Source organism: Nyctereutes procyonoides, unplaced genomic scaffold (assembly GCF_905146905.1).
Source record: "Nyctereutes procyonoides isolate TBG_1078 unplaced genomic scaffold, NYPRO_anot_genome, whole genome shotgun sequence".
NCBI classification, from domain to species: Eukaryota; Metazoa; Chordata; class Mammalia; order Carnivora; family Canidae; genus Nyctereutes; species Nyctereutes procyonoides.
This window is the reverse complement of record NW_026575133.1, coordinates 58,962,701-58,982,516: the sequence shown is the minus strand read 5'-3', so window position 1 is coordinate 58,982,516 and position 19,816 is coordinate 58,962,701. Positions and strand designations below refer to the sequence as shown.

At 44.5% G+C, this 19,816-nt stretch overlaps 1 protein-coding gene across 4 annotated transcripts in view; it reads right to left on the bottom strand.

Moving 5' to 3' along the window:
* Positions 1–19,816, bottom strand: part of GATA4 (GATA binding protein 4) — an 85,221-nt gene that overhangs the window by 33,593 nt on the left and 31,812 nt on the right. For all 4 annotated transcript variants that reach the window (XM_055300061.1, XM_055300062.1, XM_055300060.1 and 1 more), the window contains exon 2: positions 17,438–18,558. In XM_055300061.1, the coding sequence (XP_055156036.1) occupies positions 17,438–18,053 (616 nt within the window). In that variant the 5' untranslated portion in view covers positions 18,054–18,558. The remainder of the gene's footprint in view (positions 1–17,437; positions 18,559–19,816) is intronic.

Here is a 19,816-nt window from a genome sequence, read left to right as displayed (position 1 = left end):
AGAAAAAAAATGAGACTATCATATACTGGACAGTTTGCCAAGGTGCTGGGTAATAATTGCTAACATTGTGATGTACTCCCAGTGTGTCAGGGCTCCAGTGTCCATGCCCTCACCACCATGACAACAAGAGCAAGTCTTGCCCTTCTAGAATCAAGAGCTAGGTTCAGAAGCTCCAATTATCCTGGCCTTCCCGTCAAAGACCAAGATCCACTGAGCCTAAGCGGTAAAACCCAAGGGACTTTCCAGAAATACAGAATTTGCTCTACTCTTCATAGAAAGGCAGTCAAATAAGAGACTACCAGTTCCTGCCTGGTGCCCTTCCTAGAAGTGCCATTTATTTTCCAGGCAGACCCAGGAGTCAGAGACTGCCAGGTAGAAGGGGAAAGTGAGGAGTTAGTCCTGGGCCATGGAGGGGCTTAAATGGGAATGTGGGGTGAGAAACTGTACTCAACAATTTACTCAATTCCCTGTTCAAAACTTACTCCGAGGGCAGCCCCGGTGGCCAGTGGTTTAGCGCCACCTTCAGCCCAGGGCATGATCCTGGAGACCTGGGATCGAGTCCCACGTTGGGCTCCCTGCAAGGAGCCTGCTTCTCCCTCTGCCTGTGTCTCTGCCTCTGTGTGTGTGTGTGTGTCTCTCATGAATAAATAAATAAAATCTTTAAAAAAAAAAACTTATTCTGGACTTTTTCAATTCAATAAATTAAGGTACTGGAGGAAAAAAAAAAGGACAAGTTCCTGACAGGAAAGTATAATCCCACAGAAATGAAGAAATGACTTGGCTTGGTCCACATGACTGGTCAGTGACCTGAGTCCTCAAATCCAGAGTTCCTGCCTTCATTTTGTGTCCCATTTGCTACTGTATGTCTCCTCTTTCACACTGCCACCCCCACCAGGAGATTATCAGCTAAGCAGGAGAGCTATAGAGTAGGACTTTCCAGGACAACATGGAAGAACGGCTCAAAATCCAAAAGAAATGAAGCAAACTCAAATGCAGTTTCCAGGTGGGCAACTTCAAGGTGACCCCCCCCCTTGCCTGTGTAAACTGGGGGAGGAGGGGTGCATGGAAGTAGTCTGACACATACTCCCACACTGCTTTGTCCTCAATCTAAGGCTATAGAGACTCCAAAGAAAGGTAATGACCACTGTTTTCCCCCATGCTCTTCTTTGGCCAATCTGGCCTGGTAATTTTCTCTGGCCTTTCCTTCCATGTCTTTTGCCTTTGCTCATTCTCCAGGGTAGAGAACTCTTCTGACAGCCTCTTACTGAGCCACTTGCTTTCTGTCTCCAGGCCAGCCAACACACACACACACACACACACACACACACACACACCCCTCTGTGTGTACATATTCCCAATTTACTGATTCAATATGTTTACACTCTATTCATAAAGCCCCAATTTACTGATTCAATATGTTTACCTTCTATTCATAAAGCCCCAAATTCCTCTGCCCGATTTCAAGGCGTTGCATATCTGGCCCCAACTGTGTCAACTTTGTCAACCCCTAAAATGGAACCAGGCTGCTGGGAAAAGTTTTGAGATATGGGTGATAATGTCCAAAATGCCCAACGTGGCCATCTGGGGTGGAGCACTGCATCAAGAGGTAAGGGGCAGGGGGAGTCCACCAGGAGTAACCCAGCTCATGTAGTTGAAGAGAAGCACAAAACCAAAAGCTGGAAACACCGGTTGTAACTTCAAAATCAAAAGGCAAGGAATGATCAAAACAAACACATGAAACTGGTTTTAGTAACAGATTGTTAGTCAAACAGATTGTTGAGGGCAGCCCAGGTGACTCAGTGGTTTAGTACCGCCTTCAGGCCAGGGCGTGATCCCGGAGACCCGGGATCGAGTCCCACATTGGGCTCCCTGCATGGAGCCTGCTTCTCCCTCTGCCTGTGTCTCTGCCTCTCTCTGTCTGTGTGTCTCTCATGAATAAATAAATAAAATCTTAAAAAAAAACCAGATTGTTGATGTTGTTTCTCTGAGATTCTCTGGATGTTATAGCATATAGTAAATGTGATATTATGGTGGGGTGGTTGAGAATGTAATTTTTGGTGTGGATGAAAAGATTCATAGCTGTAAAGATGCACGAAAGATGCAAAAAGGTGCAGCTTCCATGGAAAATAGTATGGTGGTTCCTCAAAACAACACAGAATTACCACATGACCCAGAAGCTCCACTTCTGGGTTTATGCCCAAAAGAACTAAAAGCAGGGACTTAAACACATATGAGTAGACCTATGTTCACAGCAGCATTGTTTACAATTGCCAAAAAGCAGAAGCAACCCAAAGGTCCATCACAGATGAATAAACAAATGTCCTATATACATAACAATGGGATATTACTCAGCCTTTAAAGGAAAGACATTCTGACATGTGCCACATTGTGGATGAACCTGGAGAACATTATACTCGGTGAAATAATCCAGACGCAAAAGGACAAATACTGTATGATTTCACTTACATGAAGTAACTAGTATCAAATTCATAGAGACAGAAAGAAGAAAGGTGGCTGACAGGGGCTGGGGAGGGTTGGGGATGGATATACAGTTTCAGTTGGGGAAGAAGTTCTGGAGAGGGGTGGTGGTGATGGTTGCACAAGAATGTGGATGCACTTAATGCCACTAAACTGTCCACTTAAAAATAGTTAAAATGGTCAATTTTATGTTGTGTATATTTTAGCACAGTTAGAAAAAGATGCATAAAAGGAAGTAAAAGCATTTTAGTCCTAAATTTCATTTGGACATATGGTCTCAACACACGATGGCTTTTATCTTATCTTTGGGTGGGATGGGAGAAGTTTTTCTTAACACTATATGGAATGACTAACCCAAGAGCAAAAAGCACAACTAGCAGAGCTAGCTTTAGGAGTGATGTTCAAATACCATTCCTCACTAAAAGGAGCCAGTGCTTCCTTAGAGGAAAAGGTCAAATCCAGGTCTGGGAACAGAAAACGCTAAGAAGAGCTTGGGATATTTTGTTGTATGGAAAGCAGGAAAGGATCAAACTAAGATTTTGTCAAAAGAACTCAGGAACTAATTTGGACAAGTTCCCACTGGCAAAGACAGAACAATCTGAGCATCAATTAGGATAATAGCTGCATGGATTATAACACATCATATGTGTTTAAATCTCTGAGTTCTTAATGTTACTAAAAAAAAATTCATTGGTAATCTCTAAGGATGTCAGGAGGCTAATTCATTATTTTGAAAAGTAAAGTGAAAGAAGCAAGCACTCATCCTGGCATTTCTATACAAACTATATCTCAGGGTAACCAAATATTTGGTAAACTGGAGTATTTTTTATTGTTACAGATGTATTTCAGCTAATAAATGAGTATTAGAATGTCACCATTTGCAACCCCTAATGGAATAATGGATCTAGGCAATGCCCTTCACTAGCTGCTGAATGTGATCAAGCCTATTTTTCCAATTACAGATTTACATGAAAAACAGGACTAAGGGGACGCCTGGGTGGTTCAGTGGTTGAGTGTCTGCCTTAGGCTCAAGGCGTGATCCCAGGTCCTGGGGTTGAGTCCTGTATCAGGCTCTGCACAGGGAGGCTACTTCTCTCTGTGTTTATGTCTCTGCCTCTCTGTTGTCTCTCATGCATAAGTAAAATCGTAAAAATAAAAAAATAGATTAAAAGAAACTTGAGAGATACATCGACAGAAGCAGCATATGGACCTGATTTGAACAATCTAAGAAAATTACAAAAAGTGGATAATGTGAACACTGACTGGATATTTAATGATAGTAAGGAGTGATAGTTAATTCAAATCAGAGTATCACTGGCATTGGGGCTATATATATTTTTAAGTGTCCTTATATCTTTTCATACAGAAGTATTTATAGATGAAATGATAAGTTGTCTGGAATTTCCTTCAAAATAATGCAGTATGGGGGAAGGGGGGTATATAGGTAAAATACAGCTTGTCATGAGTTGATATTTGTTGAAGCTAGGGGATGGGATGAAGAGTCACTCTCTACTTTTGCATACATTTGAAATTTAATATTACAAAACGTGTCTAAAAGGCAAGAATTGAACTTAAAACCTTTATCTTCATCTCTCAACTGCGTGGGAGGTAGGTGAACTGGCTAATCCATCCTGTGGGGTCTAGTGGTACATTCCTGCATAAACAGTATTCTTCCTTGTAATTATCTATATTCCCATCCAAGGCCACTCCTGGCACCTACCTCACCTCTAGAGACAACACCAGAAGTGGGTGAGAGTGGGACCCTGCCTCCTGGATTAACACCCCCACCCCCTGCCCCCATCTTCCCAGGGCAGGGATCTGGCTTGGGAATTGGAGTTGGCCTGGAATTTTGCCACTTCTTTCCATTTCAGCCTAAATACCCACCACCCAGCCACGCTGTGCCCTCCTGCTCATGCACATACATAAGGTCCTCCTTTCCATCAGAGTTCTCTAATTGGAAATGGGTGCAGAAAAAGAGGAGAGGCAGTCACGGTGTTTCAGGGGGAGGCAAACACAAAACTAAGGGCCAATGTGTGAGCCTTGCTACACTATAATCAAAGTGATATGCCCAAAATGCTACTTGAATCCTGCCCACGGCACTGCTCTCCTTTCAAGTCTGCTCTCAACCAAGGCCAAGTTCAAACTCTAGATGCCTCAGCTGCTTTCCTGCCTTCCATCCTCCCACCTACATGGCATAATGGCCAGACTCAAGACACATCCGCAGCTTGGACTACCCTTCCCCTTATGCAGCACACCCTTAATCATTGTTTAGGGTACAACACAGGAGTTCCCTCCACCAGGAAGCCTGCTCTGAGGTGGCAGGGCCAGTTTAAGTACACTAAGGGCTCCCGTGGAACCCAGGTTTACCCTGTTAGTGCCCTCCGTACACCAGGAGGGTGCATTCACTTTTTATCTCTCCTAACACACTGTAAGCTCCTGGGATATAGAGGTCATCTTGTTCATTTTTTTTAAGGTTTTATTTATTCGTGAGACACACAGAGAGGCAGAGACACAGGCAGAGGGAGAAGCAGGCTCCCTAAAGGGAGCTGGATGCAAGACTCAATCCCAGGACCCTGGGATCACACCCTGAGCCAAAGGCAGGTGTTCAACCACTGAGCCACCCAGGTGCCCCATCATCTTGTTCATTTTTGATCTGCAGAGCCTAACAAGTGCCCAGCTCACAGGAGGTGGGCAAAGATATTCGTTGGCTGGTTAACTGATGAAACAAATGATGTTCTGGAACTGGTGTTTGGAATGGAGCTCTACCCTCTATGGATCTCCACTGACTCCTAGAAACTCAGACACTGAAAGGGCTTAGTAATAACAGAAAAGCCAAACCAAAGGAAATATAAACTGAGACCAACTCTGAGGTAACTTGAACTGTGGTTTCCAAACCGCTGGGCCACCAGGGCTGCTGAACCGTGGTTTCCAAAAGCTGTTCTTACATTTTAGTAGTTAAGTATTTTATTATGTATAAAAAATAAAACTGCCCATCAAACCCCAAATTTCACAGATACTGTTCCTTCAAATGAAGCAGGAAGCCATGGAAACCTACATGAAGAGACTCCATGAATTTGAGTTTGATGCCCAGGCAAAGCTCAGGAAGGTTACAAGTTACTATGATAGCTCTGGTATAAAGAAAGACAAAATCAATATGAACTATCATTCTGGGGGGTATATAATACCCTGGATTTTAAAAAGCCCAAAGGGCCCTAGAGCAGCCCTTCTTACCATTTCTACTCCTGGTCTGATATCTGAACCTTACAAATGCTGGCACTCAAGCTAAGAGAGGCATAGCGAGCTGTCTAAAGTCATGCTGAGGAAAGGGAGAACACAGGATAGGGTTCTAGGGAACCTCAGAGCCAGACTGAGGTGGGCCTTTACCTCATTGACTTCTCTTTCTAAAAAAGTGAGTTGAACCCTACTGCTCACGGTTCCTAGCCAATCAGAGCCTCACAAATCAACATATCCTGCAACTAACTGGTTGCCTCACTTCAAGGGGAAATCACTTAAAATGTATAAATGTATAAATACGTTCTGGATTTTTTTTAAGATTTTATTTATTTATTCATGAGATACACACAGAGAGGCAGAGATATAGGCAGAGGGAGAAGCAGGTTCCCTGTGGAGAGCCTAATGTAGGACTCATTTCCAGGAACCAGGGATCACAACCTGAGCCAAAGGCAGACTCTCAACAGCTGAGCCACCCAGTTGCCTCTATGTTTTAGCTTTAAATTGGCTATATACTCAATAAGCCAGAAGATTGAAAAACTAAGTCTTTACACACAGCTCTCCCATTTGATTGGCTATTTATTATTGGCAGTTCCTTCTGTCAATTTCCCATCTTTGCTCTACTTAAGGGATCTGACTTCAGGAGCCAGTCTGGGTCACTGATCTTTAAAAACTTTCTTCAATGCTTTAATAACTAAACAGTAACTTTTACGACTGTTTAAATATATACATATACACATGCCTGTATATGTATGGTAACTAAGAAGTTAAGGATTAAGGCCTAACAGTGGTTATCTTTGGGTGGTAAGATTACTATTTGTGTGCACTAGTTTATATGACTTTTTCATTTTTCCATATTAAACACATGGAGAGTTTAATAAAAGACAGATAATTAACTTTTACTGATATGATTTGAAAAAAATATACTATTTGCTTTTCTTAAGCCATCTTTGACCTAGAAAACATTTTCTTTTTTAAATAAGCAGTATTTTCCTATTAAGTGTGTACTCTGAGAACCACATTCTTTATTTAGGGTCAAGTTAAGTTCTTTCTATGTGCTAGGGAAAGGTTTTATTTGTTGTTTGTTTTCCCCCCACCTAGTTAATTTCGTGGGGTAACTTGTATTATTGCCTCTCTTTACCTGGTTTGATTTATGATCTTGGAAGTCAGGTCATTCTTTGCTAGGTCGACGAGAGAAAGAAAAAAAAAAAGGTTTCCCCACCTAATACCTGATAAAATATCTGAAAAGGTCATTGCAGACCTTGACAGAAACATACGATTTCAACCCAATCTGATAAAACAACAACTAGAAAACTTTTATCATAAGAACATAACTTGCTATTTCCCAGCTCAATTGACTGAACTTTTTTTTTTTTTTATCTGAAATGACAGACATCATAAGATAGGAAAAGCTGCAGATAAGAAACCAAACTGAGTTGTCTTGAATCAGATCCGATTGTCTGCCCCTGGTTCAAACTCCCACACCTGCTCTGAATGGGTCAATGAGAGTCTCTCTTGGCACAGTCCCCGAGGGGTTTGGAAACATTGCAAAAGTGGTGAACTTTGAGACTTCAGCGTTTATTCTGCGATTATAATTAACCTGCTCACCAGTTGCTATTGATCAATTCTGAATGGAGGTGATAAAGTTTGACTGGATTTCTAGAAGTAAAAATGGAGCTTTAAACTGGGAAGAAAAAGGGAAGACTACAAAAAAATAATTTAAGAATCAATTTCCGTTTTAAGATCTGCAATTAGGGAATCCCAAAGCTTTTGGTTTAATAATCTATCAAACTGTGGCGGTATCTCCTTAATTTCTCATTCTCCAAAATAAAGTACATCTGTGATTCAACACAGAGTGAAAGATACCCTTAACACTCAACTTGCAGGGGCTTTTCAATGACTTTAAACATATAGAATGGCTTACCTGCCTGGATTATACTCCTCTGGTGGAAAAAAAAGATACTTAGAGCCCTGAAGTCCGTTTTGGGACTCCTGCAAAATGCTGAAGGCCAGAAAACCAAATTCCCTTCTTCCAGATAAGAGGCTTGAATATCCTGGCTCAATTCTGATTACAGAGCAGTAATAGATAAAACCATAGGCCCCCTGCCAGAAATGAGAAGGCTTCCACTGATCGCTTCTGGGTTCAGCTCAGCCCAAGTCCATGGGGCTCTTGCAGCCAGAGGTTTTAGACACTGTCCTCATATATCCCCCTATTTTCATCTTCACTAAAAACATAATTACTACAGTGCTTTTCTCCCCTCCTTTCTCTGCTCCTACCACAAATACATGTCAGAGAAGAGGGACTACAGAGAAGCTGCTTCTAGTTTTCTTTTAGGAAAAGGATTTTTGAGATAGCCATATGGTTTTGCTTTTTCTTCTTTTGCAGCCAGCAATCCCTCCAGAATGAGAGAATCCTCCAGTTTGGAGGTTGGAATTCTGGGAAATCTCTCTTTAATTCTCTGCACAAGAGAATCAGGAGGCTGAAAAAGATGTTAGAGCAAGGCAGGGATTCCTAATGTTGTACTCTCCAAGAGCAAGATGCACAGAATCAGAGTGAGATGGAAGGCTCTCTCTAACTAGAGAGGTTATTGGACCTGGAGAAGAATTGGTGGGAAGCAGGAACACAAAGGGAAAAACTATATTGGGGAAAGGGTGCAGGTGGAGACCAAGTAATAGAAAATCCTAAAATTTGAGGGGCACCTGGGTGGCTCAGTCGGTTAAGCATCTGCCTTCAGCTCAGGTCATAATCCCAGGATCCAAACCCTGCATAAGATTATCTGTTTCCCCCTCTGCCTTTGTGTCCTCTCCCCTTCATGCTCTCTCTCAGTAAATAAAAAATAAATAAAATGAAATAAAATAAAGAAAGGAAAGGAAGGAAGGAAGAAAGAACGAAAGAAAGAAAAAAAGAAAGAAAATAAATTGTAAAGTTTGATTCTTTCAACCACCATGCATGTTATGGTCCTGAAGTGCCCTCATCGTAAACTTGGCAAATACAAGGGAGGTAAATGAAAGGAAAGTATGGAAGTCCAGAAGTTGGACTTAGAGGAGTTCTAAACCAGAGCTGTTGCTTACTACCAATGGGAACTTGGGCAGATTACTTAATCTTTCTGAGGATCAGCTACCTCTCCTGCAAAATGGAGATATCTGCCTCTCAGGAAGGACTTAAAAGTCCCTATCACCTGGCAACTTCCCCACTGACCCCTGATAAAGGATCCAACTTACTGTATATAAATTGCATTACAGAGAGCAAGATAGAGGCACATATGTAGCACAAGATAAAAGCTACTGTCCCTAAAAAGTTGTTAGCTAGTTTCCAAACATTAATGTATCCAGATTTGTAAATTTATTTTGTACAAAACAAAACAGATTAGAGGTTATTCCTATTATAATCCCACTCATATTACCTTACCTATTTTCTTTAGGAGACAAATAGCTCTGTAGATAGCCAATAAAATGTTTAAATAATCCTTCATAGAGTGTGTTACTTGAGACCCCGTCATGGACCATAGAAAGCCAATAGAACAGAGTGATACCCATTCCCAAACCTTGAGACGGCCTTATCACCTGCACCTTATTCAAGTTGTGCAGACCAAAAAAGTTACCAGGAGACAAATCCTTTCAGATGTCAAAAAAGCTCCTTCAAGTTTTTTTTTAAAAAAGCACCACCCAAGGGCCTCCAAGAACCTCTCTCCTCTAGAGCAAAGCAATGGAAAAACCCGAAGTCCTTCCTCTTTCGTATGCAAACAAAAGCAGCAACATTTGCAACTGGCTTGGCTCTACATTCGGTACAATTCAATTGCCTTAAAAGGACACGCTGAACAGAATTGGTTAAAAGACTCACCTTGCCTTGGGGGAAGGTAATTTGTCTAACATAACTCTATCACTGCCTTAGTGGTTCTCTGGTTCTAGCCTCAATACAACCTGAGGGAGAATTGCCACTGCAGGAGAGGGCACCTGTGTATGTCCCCCCCAATGCCAGTAATTTGACAATTGCTGAGATTTGCTACCAATAGACATTACTGAGCAGAGGTTAAGGGTTTTTTTTGTCCCCTCGGTAAAGCAATCTCCTATTGGATAAGCAAAAACTGAAAGCTAGATTCAATAAACAACAATTTACATTACAAAGCACTTTTCTTGTGCATCCTTAACTCTAAATATAGAACTCTGTTTTAGGGGCACCTAGGTCGTTCAATTGTTTGTTTGGTTTTTTTTTGTTTGTTTTGTTTTTTTTTTGGTCGTTCAATTGTTAAGTGGCTGCCTTTGGCTCAGGCCATGATGGGGGTCGTGCAATCCAGCCGGAGCCCCCATATCAGACTCCCTGCTCAGCGGGAAGCCTGCTTCTCCCTCTCCCCATACCCCTTCACCTGACTCCACCCCATTCGTGCTCTCTGGAGCATGCTCTCTCTCAAATAAATAAAATCTTAAAAAAAAAAAAAAAAAAAAAAGAACCCTGTTTCAGACAAAAAGGGAGAGGGCCTCTCAGGAAGTTAAGTCATGAATGCTATATGTCTCTTTAATAACTTAATTGGTTTAATTTTTTTAATTGGTAATATATTCACATGGTTCAAATTCAAAAGGTTCCCTTGTCACACCACTGTTCCCAGCAATGGTTATTCACAAGAGGTGGAAACAACTCAAGTGTTCATGATGGATGAATGGATTTTAAAAATGTGATAGATACATAAAATGGAATATTATTCAGTGTTGAAAAGCAAGGAGATCATATGACAATACAATGTGGATGAACCTTGAGGGCATTATACTAAGTAAAATAAGCCTGTCCTGAAAAGGTGAATGCTATACATAAGGTACCTACAGTAGTCAAATTCACAGACAGAAATTAAAATGGGAGTTATCATGGGCTGGACAGGAGGAAATAGAGAGCTATTATTCAATTGGTATAGAGTTTGCAGTCTTGCATAATGAAAAGTTCTGAAACCTGTTTCACAATGATGTGAATATATTTAACACTACTGAACTGTAAACTTAAAAATGACTAAGATGGTAAAGAATAAAATCAAATAGAACTCAACTTTAACATCCCTATATTTTTTTAACCTCCCACTATTTCAAAAGTATTTTCTTATTTAATGGGCTTATAAAGAAGCACAGAAGTGACTATTAAAAATGGTTAAGTTGGTTAAAAATTCAAAAATTCCAGTGGTGCCTAGATGGCTTAGGTGGTTGGGCACCTGACTCTTGGTTTCAGCTCAGGTCATGATGTCAGGGTCATGGGATGGAGCCCCGCTTCGGGCTCAGCTCTCTGCAGAGTCTGAATGAGATTCCCTCTCTGTCTGCCTGTCTCCCTGTTAGCTCACTCTCTCTAAATTTAAAAAAAAATAAATCTTAAAAAAAAAATTCAAAAAGTTCCAAGGCATATGTGGTAAAAATACTTTCCCCAACTTTATCCTTCACCTACCCAGTTATCCTCTCCATGGGCAATCGACATCAAATGCATATATTCTTCTTCTTCTTCTTCTTCTTTTTTTTTTTTTTTTTTTTTTTTTTTTTTTTAGTGGGCTCTACACCCAACACAGGACTTCAACTCAGGACCCAGAGATCAAACACTGAACTGAGATCAAGAGTCAGACCCTTAACCAAAAAAAGCCATCCAGGGGCCCCTGCTCGTTTTTTTCTTTTTTATTTTTTGTTTTGTTTTTAACACAAGTAACATACAATATACATATCTTATAAATATCTTGGAGATGACTCCATACCATAATGAATTTCCTATTTTTTAAAGCCTACATGATACCTACTGTTTGCATGTACGATATGTATATCAATAGTCCCCTGATAATGCACATTTAGGTTATTCCCAATTTTTGTTATTACAAAAAGGGCTACAACTGTGCCAGTGTATTTGGAGAATAAATTCCTAGAAATTAAAATTCTGGGCCAAGGGTATCTACTTTGAAATTTGTTGGATATCACCAAGGGCTCTCCTTAAAAGTTGTACCCATTTACACTCCCACCCACAGGTATCAGAGTTCCTGTTTCCCCACGCCTCAGAGTATGTTTGTTTTCTTAGCTCATTTAAGTTAAAAAAAAAAAAAAAAAGGAAAGGGATACAGAAGAAAGTGTTATCTAAAACTGTCTCCTGTGCATCATTCTACCTGAGTGCTTAGAAAGTGCCCAGCAAATGTGGCCTGACCTTTTGATGGGACACAATTGGGCAGGTGACAGATCTCACTGGAAGCAGTGACACACCCCTGGCCACCCCGCACACACCTTTTCCATTTAATTGGCTCTCAATCTAGCACCACACACCAGCCCCAACTCTGACTGACCCGCTCAGGGTGGTAACCGGAAAGTCAAACAACTTTGGTTTTCTCAAAGACTGACAAATCATTCTCTGGCCAAACAAGCTACTTCAGAGTTGATCTTGCAGAGTTCCCTATATAAATGAACTGGCTCTGAAAGAAACTGACTTAATTGATAAGCAGTTTCCCAAAGATCCAGAAAACACTTTGGAGAGTTTTCCACTGACCTATACCATAAACAAACTCTCACAACACCATGAATGAGGCAAAGCTTTTAAAGGAACCACCTGGCTGACACTGGGTGATATACATGTATTTCACTGTTATTTTTTTAATCAACCCTTAAAATTATTTTAAAAATCTGAGATCCTGGGATGCCTGGGTGGCTCAGTGGTTGGCTCAGGGTCAGTGATCCCTGAGTCCTGGGATCAAATCCTGTATCAGGATCCTTGCAGGGAGCCTGCTACTCCCTCTGCCTATGACTCTGTCTCTGTGTCATGAAAAAATAAATAAAATCTTTAAAAAAAATAATAAAGATCTGAGATCCTCTGGCAGTATTAGAATTGCTTGTTTCACTATTACCCCAAAGAATTGTTATTTCGTAATAAAGATCATGTTTCTCACTTTTCCAGTAACATCCCCTACAATGCTATTTCCTTCATGGTGTATTTACACATAATTTCCATGGTCTCCTTTTCTGCTTTAAGTATTTGCAGGCATTAATTAAGAAATCAACTTCATTGTGGTATAACATACATACAACCAAATACTCCCATGTTAATAGAGTATTTCCACAAGTTTTGACAAAGTGTTATACCTGTGTAACCACTCTGATTGGTTCCTTTACAAGGAGACACAACTCTAGTACCCTGCCCTAGCTATCTCTCTCACATGCACATGAACATGGGCTCTAGCCCTTGAAATGCAAGAATTCCCTGAGCAGCTCCACTGGCACACAGCAATGCACCCTCTCCTTAACCACTTTCAGTACCCAAGGGGTTATTATTAAGAGAAGCCATGTTCCATATTCTAATTCAACAACTACAATCATGTGAGAAGGTGTTCTTGCCAATCCTAGTGTTCACTTACCTGGAGCAACACAAGGTTAAAAGGTCATAGACTTCTGCCTTGCAAGACATTTTTTAAAAAGATTTATTTGTTTATTTATTGGAGGGGAGGGGAGGGGCAGAAGGAGAGGGAGCTAGAATCTCAAGCAAACTCCCCACTGAGCACAGAGCCAACAGGGAGGGGCATGCAGTTGGGTGGGGATGGGGCTTCTATCTCAGGACCCTGAGACCTTGAGCTCATCTGAGTTCATAACGTGAGCTGAAACCAAGAGTCAGATCCTTAACCGACTAAGCCACCCAGGCAACCCATTAAGTATTTTTATACAGTCATTCTCCTCTCTCTTTCTCTCTCTTAGCCACCCTGTGACTTCTCCAACCTAAAACCGCTCCAGTGGTTTCTCAAGAGTTGCAGAACCCTCTTTCATCCTGCTCCCTTTTCCCCAAGGCTCCCCAAGGAGCCTGTGAAGCAGCCACCCATGTGTGTTTTGACCTGGGCAGAGTACTGCGGCAATTGCCTCCTAGATCTCTACTCAAATATTTGCCAAGTGCCCAGCATGTGCCTGGCACTTAAACATGAGTAAGACTGTACCTGCCCTAGGTAAGGTCACATAATTCCATTAATGTAGCCTAATTGATGATTTCAACAGTTGTTTCAGGGTCAGGCACATATTGAACTTGGAATGAATTGAAGTTCATATACATTGCCGTCAAGGCAAAATAATTCCCTCCAACCCAAATGCAGGGCTTTACAGAGGCCTTTGTTAGCTTTTATTACTTTGAGTTTTGTCTTTTCCAATAGCCAACATAAGAACTCTGACAAGATATTAACTATATTGTTGAAAGTTAGTACTGAAAGTTAGTACTGAAAGGCAGTTAGTACTTCATTAAAAAATAAAGCTGGGGCAGCCCAGGGTGGCTCAGCGGTTTAGCGCCGCCTTCAGCCCAGGGCGTGATCCTGGAGACGTGGGATAGAGTCCCGCGTCAGACTCCCTGCATGGAGTCTGATTCTCCCTCTGCCTGTGTCTCTGCCTCTCTGTGTGTGTGTCTCTCATGAATAAATAAATAAAATCTTAAATAAATAAATAAATAAATAAATAAATAAATAAATAAGTAAAGCTGTTCTCTTATTTCTTCTCATTGAAACTGAAACCAGTTTCTGAGGTGAAGAGTGACTTAGTCTGTGTGGTTTTACCTATGGCTGTAAATATATTATTAACGCAAAAGCTAGGCAGTATGGTATCATTTCACAGTACTACGAAATGTGATGGTAAATGAGGGTTGAGGGTATAACTTTCTTTTTTTTTTTCAAATTGCAGGTGCTGTGCTTTTCCTGGCAAACTCCTACTTACCCTTCCAGACCAAATGCAAATGATACCACTTAGGTGGAAACTTCAAGATTCCCAGACATGGGGCACCTGGGTGGCTCAGCAGTTGAGCATCTGTCTTTAGCTCAGGGTGTGATCCTGGAGTCCCAGGATGGAGTCCCGCATCAGGCTCCTTGCATGGAGCCTGCTTCTCCCTCTGCCTGTGTCTCTGCCTCTCTGTGTCTCTCATGAATAAATAAAATCTTTTTTAAAAAAAATTCCCAGACAGGAGAAAGAGCCATTTCCTGTCTTTTCTCCTTTCCTCTTAGACAATCCTGCAGCATGCTACTGGGTCGTGTGCCTAATTTCATGTATGTTTAGGATGACCAGGCATCCCTGTTTATTGGGGACTGCCCTAGGCTTCACACCCCAAATTCCAAGTCCTGGGAAACCCCTCAGTCCTGACAAAATCCGAAAAAATAGGTCACTCTACATGATAGTGAATAGCAGTTTAACAAAATAGCTATCTCTTCGGAGAGGCCAAAACCAACTACTTCATAAACTCTGCCTTATTTTTCTAATTTAAGACAATGCTGAAAGTAGTTAAGATTATCCCATTTTACAGAAAGAAAAAAAAAAGAACTGAGAGAAGTAACTTGCCCAAGTTTGAAGGGGTACCTGGAATTAAATGAATGTTCGCCTGTCATACTACCAAACTGTCTTGCCATCTGAGGGCCAGGTGGCAACTCCAAACAGCAGGGTCTCAATAAATATCATGGAATCAGTAATCACTTATCATCATGCTTCAATCACCAGGAATCAGCTAATATGCCAGAGTTGGTCCTTGATAAAGCCACCAGGCATTTACAGGAGGGTGCCTGGGATAGGAGGAACAGGATAAAAAATATTTATTTACATGCACTGCTTTTAAATTGACTTGCTTTTTTATAAGTGCCACCTGCAGAACATACTGAAGATGTGAATGCCAACACTTTCCGCACGGCTCATATTCTCTCACAGAGATAACGTGGAGGCTTTCATGACCACCATTTAACACACTTGGCTATGTATAGAGGAGATAATCCAGCTGCTAGGCCAGACCCAAGGACTGTCTTCAGGTGGGGCTTCCTGTACTAGTGGGACAGAGCAGAGTATTGGGAAGACGGGCCACACTTCTCAGCAAGGAAGTGCTCCTTGGAGGTCAGCTCGTCATTTGTTGACCTTGAAATCTGGGAAACTTCTTACTTCAGCACTCTCCTAAATGGTATGGGTTGCATTTTAGAATTTAAATACCGTGTGCACTCACACAGTTTTGTGTGTGTTGTTGTTATTGTTGTTGTTTTTAACATTACTGTGGTTGTAATTCTGATGACCAGAAAAATATTTCCTCCATTTTTGGACTTTGAACATTTTTTTTCCCTAACCAAACACCAAATTCTCATTCCAGGTTATAGGGGTTAGGCGGCAACCTTTCCACTCCCACCACAAGTTAAAAGAAGTGGAACTATGGGGGCCATTTCTCCCTATTTTAAAACATAAGTTCTAGAAAGATTTCTAGAGACGACTGAGAGTTCTGAGAATGCAGGGCCAAACGGCCGCGGCCAACACACCCATCCACAGCTGCCATTGTATGGAGATGCTTCAAGCGAGCTATCTCGCTCAGGCCCTCCAAAAGGCTCCGGAGCCAGTTACCCCTCCTCCCCTGGGGGGTGCCGTCTGGCTCCCCTGAGAAGGGGAGGGGGAGACCAGGAGCCGCAGACCCTGCCCGGCGCCATTTCCACGGTTAATCAGTTTACCTGGGATGTGTATTTGGCTGGACCCCCCTGGGGACCCTCCCTGGCCACCCAGGGTCAGAGGATAATTTAAAAGCTCTTCAAAGCCGGGACCCTTCTCAGAGCCAGCCTAAGACTGGAAACCTGGGAGGGACAGGCTTTACTCTTCAAAGTGAGAACAAATGTGAAAGGATTTAGCGCTTAGTAGGTAGTCAATAAATGTTAACTTTGTTTCTCAGGTCTGGGCTTCCCTTCCCCCCGCCACCCCAGCCATCTCCAATCAAACCCGATCCCGTCCCTTCCTGAAATTCCACAAGACCCACAGGTCCTTTGCATTTTGAACTAGTGGTTGCCACTTCCCTTTCCAGACCCTTCCCCAGACTTCATCTCGTTCCTCTGCAGATCGGCGCAGGAGAGCGCATGTTTGCCGTCCTTCCCGGGGCTGACATTCACAGGAAATATTAAATTGTACCCGTTACGATTGTTATTTGTAACCTCAACCCTCCGGACGAGAGGACGCTCAACTTACGGAAGCTGCTGCCAAGTCTCCATTTAAGTCAGGTATTACAGAGAAGCCCCTCTGGGCTTCCGGCGTTCCTGGACGCCGAGGAGGCGCGCGCTTCCAGCGCAGCCGGTACCTGCGCGGTCGCAGACCCGCGCACTGCGCAATACGCTCTGGCCCGAAGGCACCCACAAGGTGCCAGCCCCAGTTCAACCCCTCTCGGCAGCTCTAGTTCCTCCTTTGTTCCAGGTGTGAAATCCCGACGGGAGCATAATGTGCCTCTCGGAAGGACCCTCCAACTGGGCCGCCAAATGGCCCAGAAGATCTTGGGCTCTATCTAGCCACCGTAATCGGTTTCCCCGCTGAGGACGCTAAGGGAGGGCCGAGGGGACACGGGCGCAGGGAGCCCGCGATCGCTAGCGCCGTGCACCAAGGGCTCCCGCGGCTGCTCCTCCCAGCTGCCCAGCGAGCCTCGTTGGCCTCCCGCAGTCACCTGCACCTGGGCATGGCTGGCTCAGACACACGACGACGTCTGGGGCTGCACGGGGACACACTCGGACCCTGACACCCCGCAGTCCTCTCTCTTCCAGGAAAGCACGCACCGAGCAGGCTGGCCCTCCTTGAACTGAATCTGGGCTCCTTGGGGCTGTGACCTTCACCGCCGCCAGCTTTCGGCACCTCCAGCTTCTGTCCCCCACCCCGTCTGTTTCCTTGCAGGCTCCCGCACCCTGCCCCCATACGCGCACGCACACACCTGTGAAACGTCAGATGCTCCCCCCCCCCGCCCCCAGCCCGCCCGGTGCTGGCGCTCAGTACTCACCGAGATTGGGGTGTCGGGCGGCGGGGTTGGCCCTGCCGGGCAGGCTGTGCAGGACCGGGCTGTCGAAGGGGCCGGCGGAGGCGGCGGCGGCCGCGGCCCAGGACGCGCCCACGTCGGCCATGTAGGCGGGGTAGGGGCTGGAGTAGGAGCCCGCGAAGCCCGCGCGCCCGTACTGCTCGCGGCCCGCCAGGCCCGCGCCCGCCGCCCCGCCGCCCCCGCTGTAGGCCGCGGCTTCCCGGGCGGCGGCGGCGGCGGCGGCGGCGGCCAGGGACCCGGTGGTCCCCGGGAAGGAGAAGCGCGGCGACACGGGCGGGGGCGTGTAGGCGGCTCCGTCGGCGCCCGCCTGGCTCCAGCCCGGGCTGCCCTGCTGGGCTCCGGGCCCGGCCGCCGCCGGGGCCGCGCCGGAGCTGCCGCCCGAGGAGGCCCCGGCCGCCGCGGCCCCGCCTCCGCCCTGCAGGTAAGACAGGCCCAGCACGGACGAGGGCACCCGCGGCGTGGGCACGTAGACCGGCGAGGACGCGGCGCCCGCGCTGTGCATGAAGGCGCCGGGGCCGCCCGCCTCGTAGGCCCCGGGAGGGGGGCCGTGGTTGGCGGCCATGGCCAAGCTCTGGTACATCGCCCCTGCGAGCCCCGGGCTCCCGGGCCCTCTCCCTCACTTGCGCGCCAAGGCGCAGCGCGGGGAGCGAGAAGAAGAACAATTAAAAAAAAAAAAAAAAAAAAGAAGTAATAATCGTGTACAGGTGAGGGGCTGTCGCGTACACGAAGGTCAAAAATCAAAAGTAAAGAAAAGCAGATCTCTCAAAAAAATGTAAAGGTATTAAATCCAGAATCGAGCCAAAAAAAAAAAAAAGAAAGAAAAAGAAAAGAAATGACTCTCTAGTAGGCTCTGGTTTACAGGAAAATCCCAAATTGAAATTTTGGTTCTTCCCGGAGGTGCTGGAGGAGGGGCTGCTGCATCGACCCCAGGGCCTGGCCTAGAGGTGGCGAGCGCCTGCGGGTGGCAGCGGGTTCCCGGGCCTGGAGGCGCGCGGGCGGCGGTCGCGGCGCACGGTCTTCTGGACGCCCGCAGACTCCGGCCGCCGTGTGGGGGGCGGGCTCCCTTGCTCGCTGTGGCCACGGTCCTAAAGCAGGAAAGACAAAAAAAAAAAAAAGGGGGGGGACACAAGTTCAATCGGAGCGTTCACGCCCCACTTCCCCTGCGCTGCGAACCCAAGAAACCGCCGCCCTCGGCGCCCAGCTCTGGAAGCCAGGCGGTTCCGAAAGAAACTGAGGTCTGCGCCTTGCGGGGGCCGGGAGGCCTGGCTGCTCCAGGGAAGCCTGCCTGGCGAGGGCCGCTTTACAGACGTGGTTATTGGGCATGTAATTATTGATTGTGACCGAAGTCAATTTTTTTTTAATTGCTTGTCAGGAAGGACTTTAATTTTACCTTATTTTTCAAACAGATTCTTGTCCCAGTATTTTCTAAGTTCAAGGGTTTCGGGTTTCCAGCAGAGTGGCCAGGACCCAAGAAATATGGCTCATCCTCGTCCTGCGTAACCCTCAGCGTCCCTGGCCGTGAAAAAACTTTAGATTGCCCGAGAAAGACGACAAACTTCATAAAAACCAGCAACCTAAGAAAATTTTGTTTGTGACTTTTTTTTTTTAACTAGAAGTAGAGTCTAAATGTTTATACATGAGCACAGTGTCTGCTAAATCTCTTAAAGGATTGTGAGATCTCTTATCCATCCACACACTTTACCATGTAGAAGTCAAATCAGAGGAGATATTTGTTTCTTGCAGTTATATTTTAGCAATTTTGCAGACTGGGTATCAAAACCAGAAAATTGAAAGGGATGTGCAATTCACTTTACAGAACTACTCAATGGGCCATTCAGACTCACTGAATGGGTTTTTCCGTATAGAATCACTGGTCCACCCACGTAGGGAACCAGAACACCAATGCCCCCGCTTGAAGGGGAAGAACAGTTCATAGGACTTGGTTATATCCTTGTATCCTGTGTTTTTATTTTCTCAGGCAACTTTTCTGATAAAACAAGAGCTCTATGATCTGAAGCACCTGCTCTGTTCCAGGTCCTTTTTGCCACAGCTTCCCTAAGGGAAAGTGTGTCTCCTCATTTTACAAAAGCGGGAACTCCTGAAGCATTGCAAAGTTTTGAAACTTGTCAAATACCAAAATACAATTAAAGGGTGGTGGGGGACAGATGCCGTGGGCCTCCAGGGTTTGAGGCTCACCACTACACTCCCACTTTTCTCCTTAACAATCAGCAGCTACTTTTAACAGTGGTTTCTTTTTCATTGCAATAGTAGAATTGCAAAGATATTAACTGACCTTTATTACACTAAATCCAGGCTCTGTCACTTATTGAATGACTTTAGACA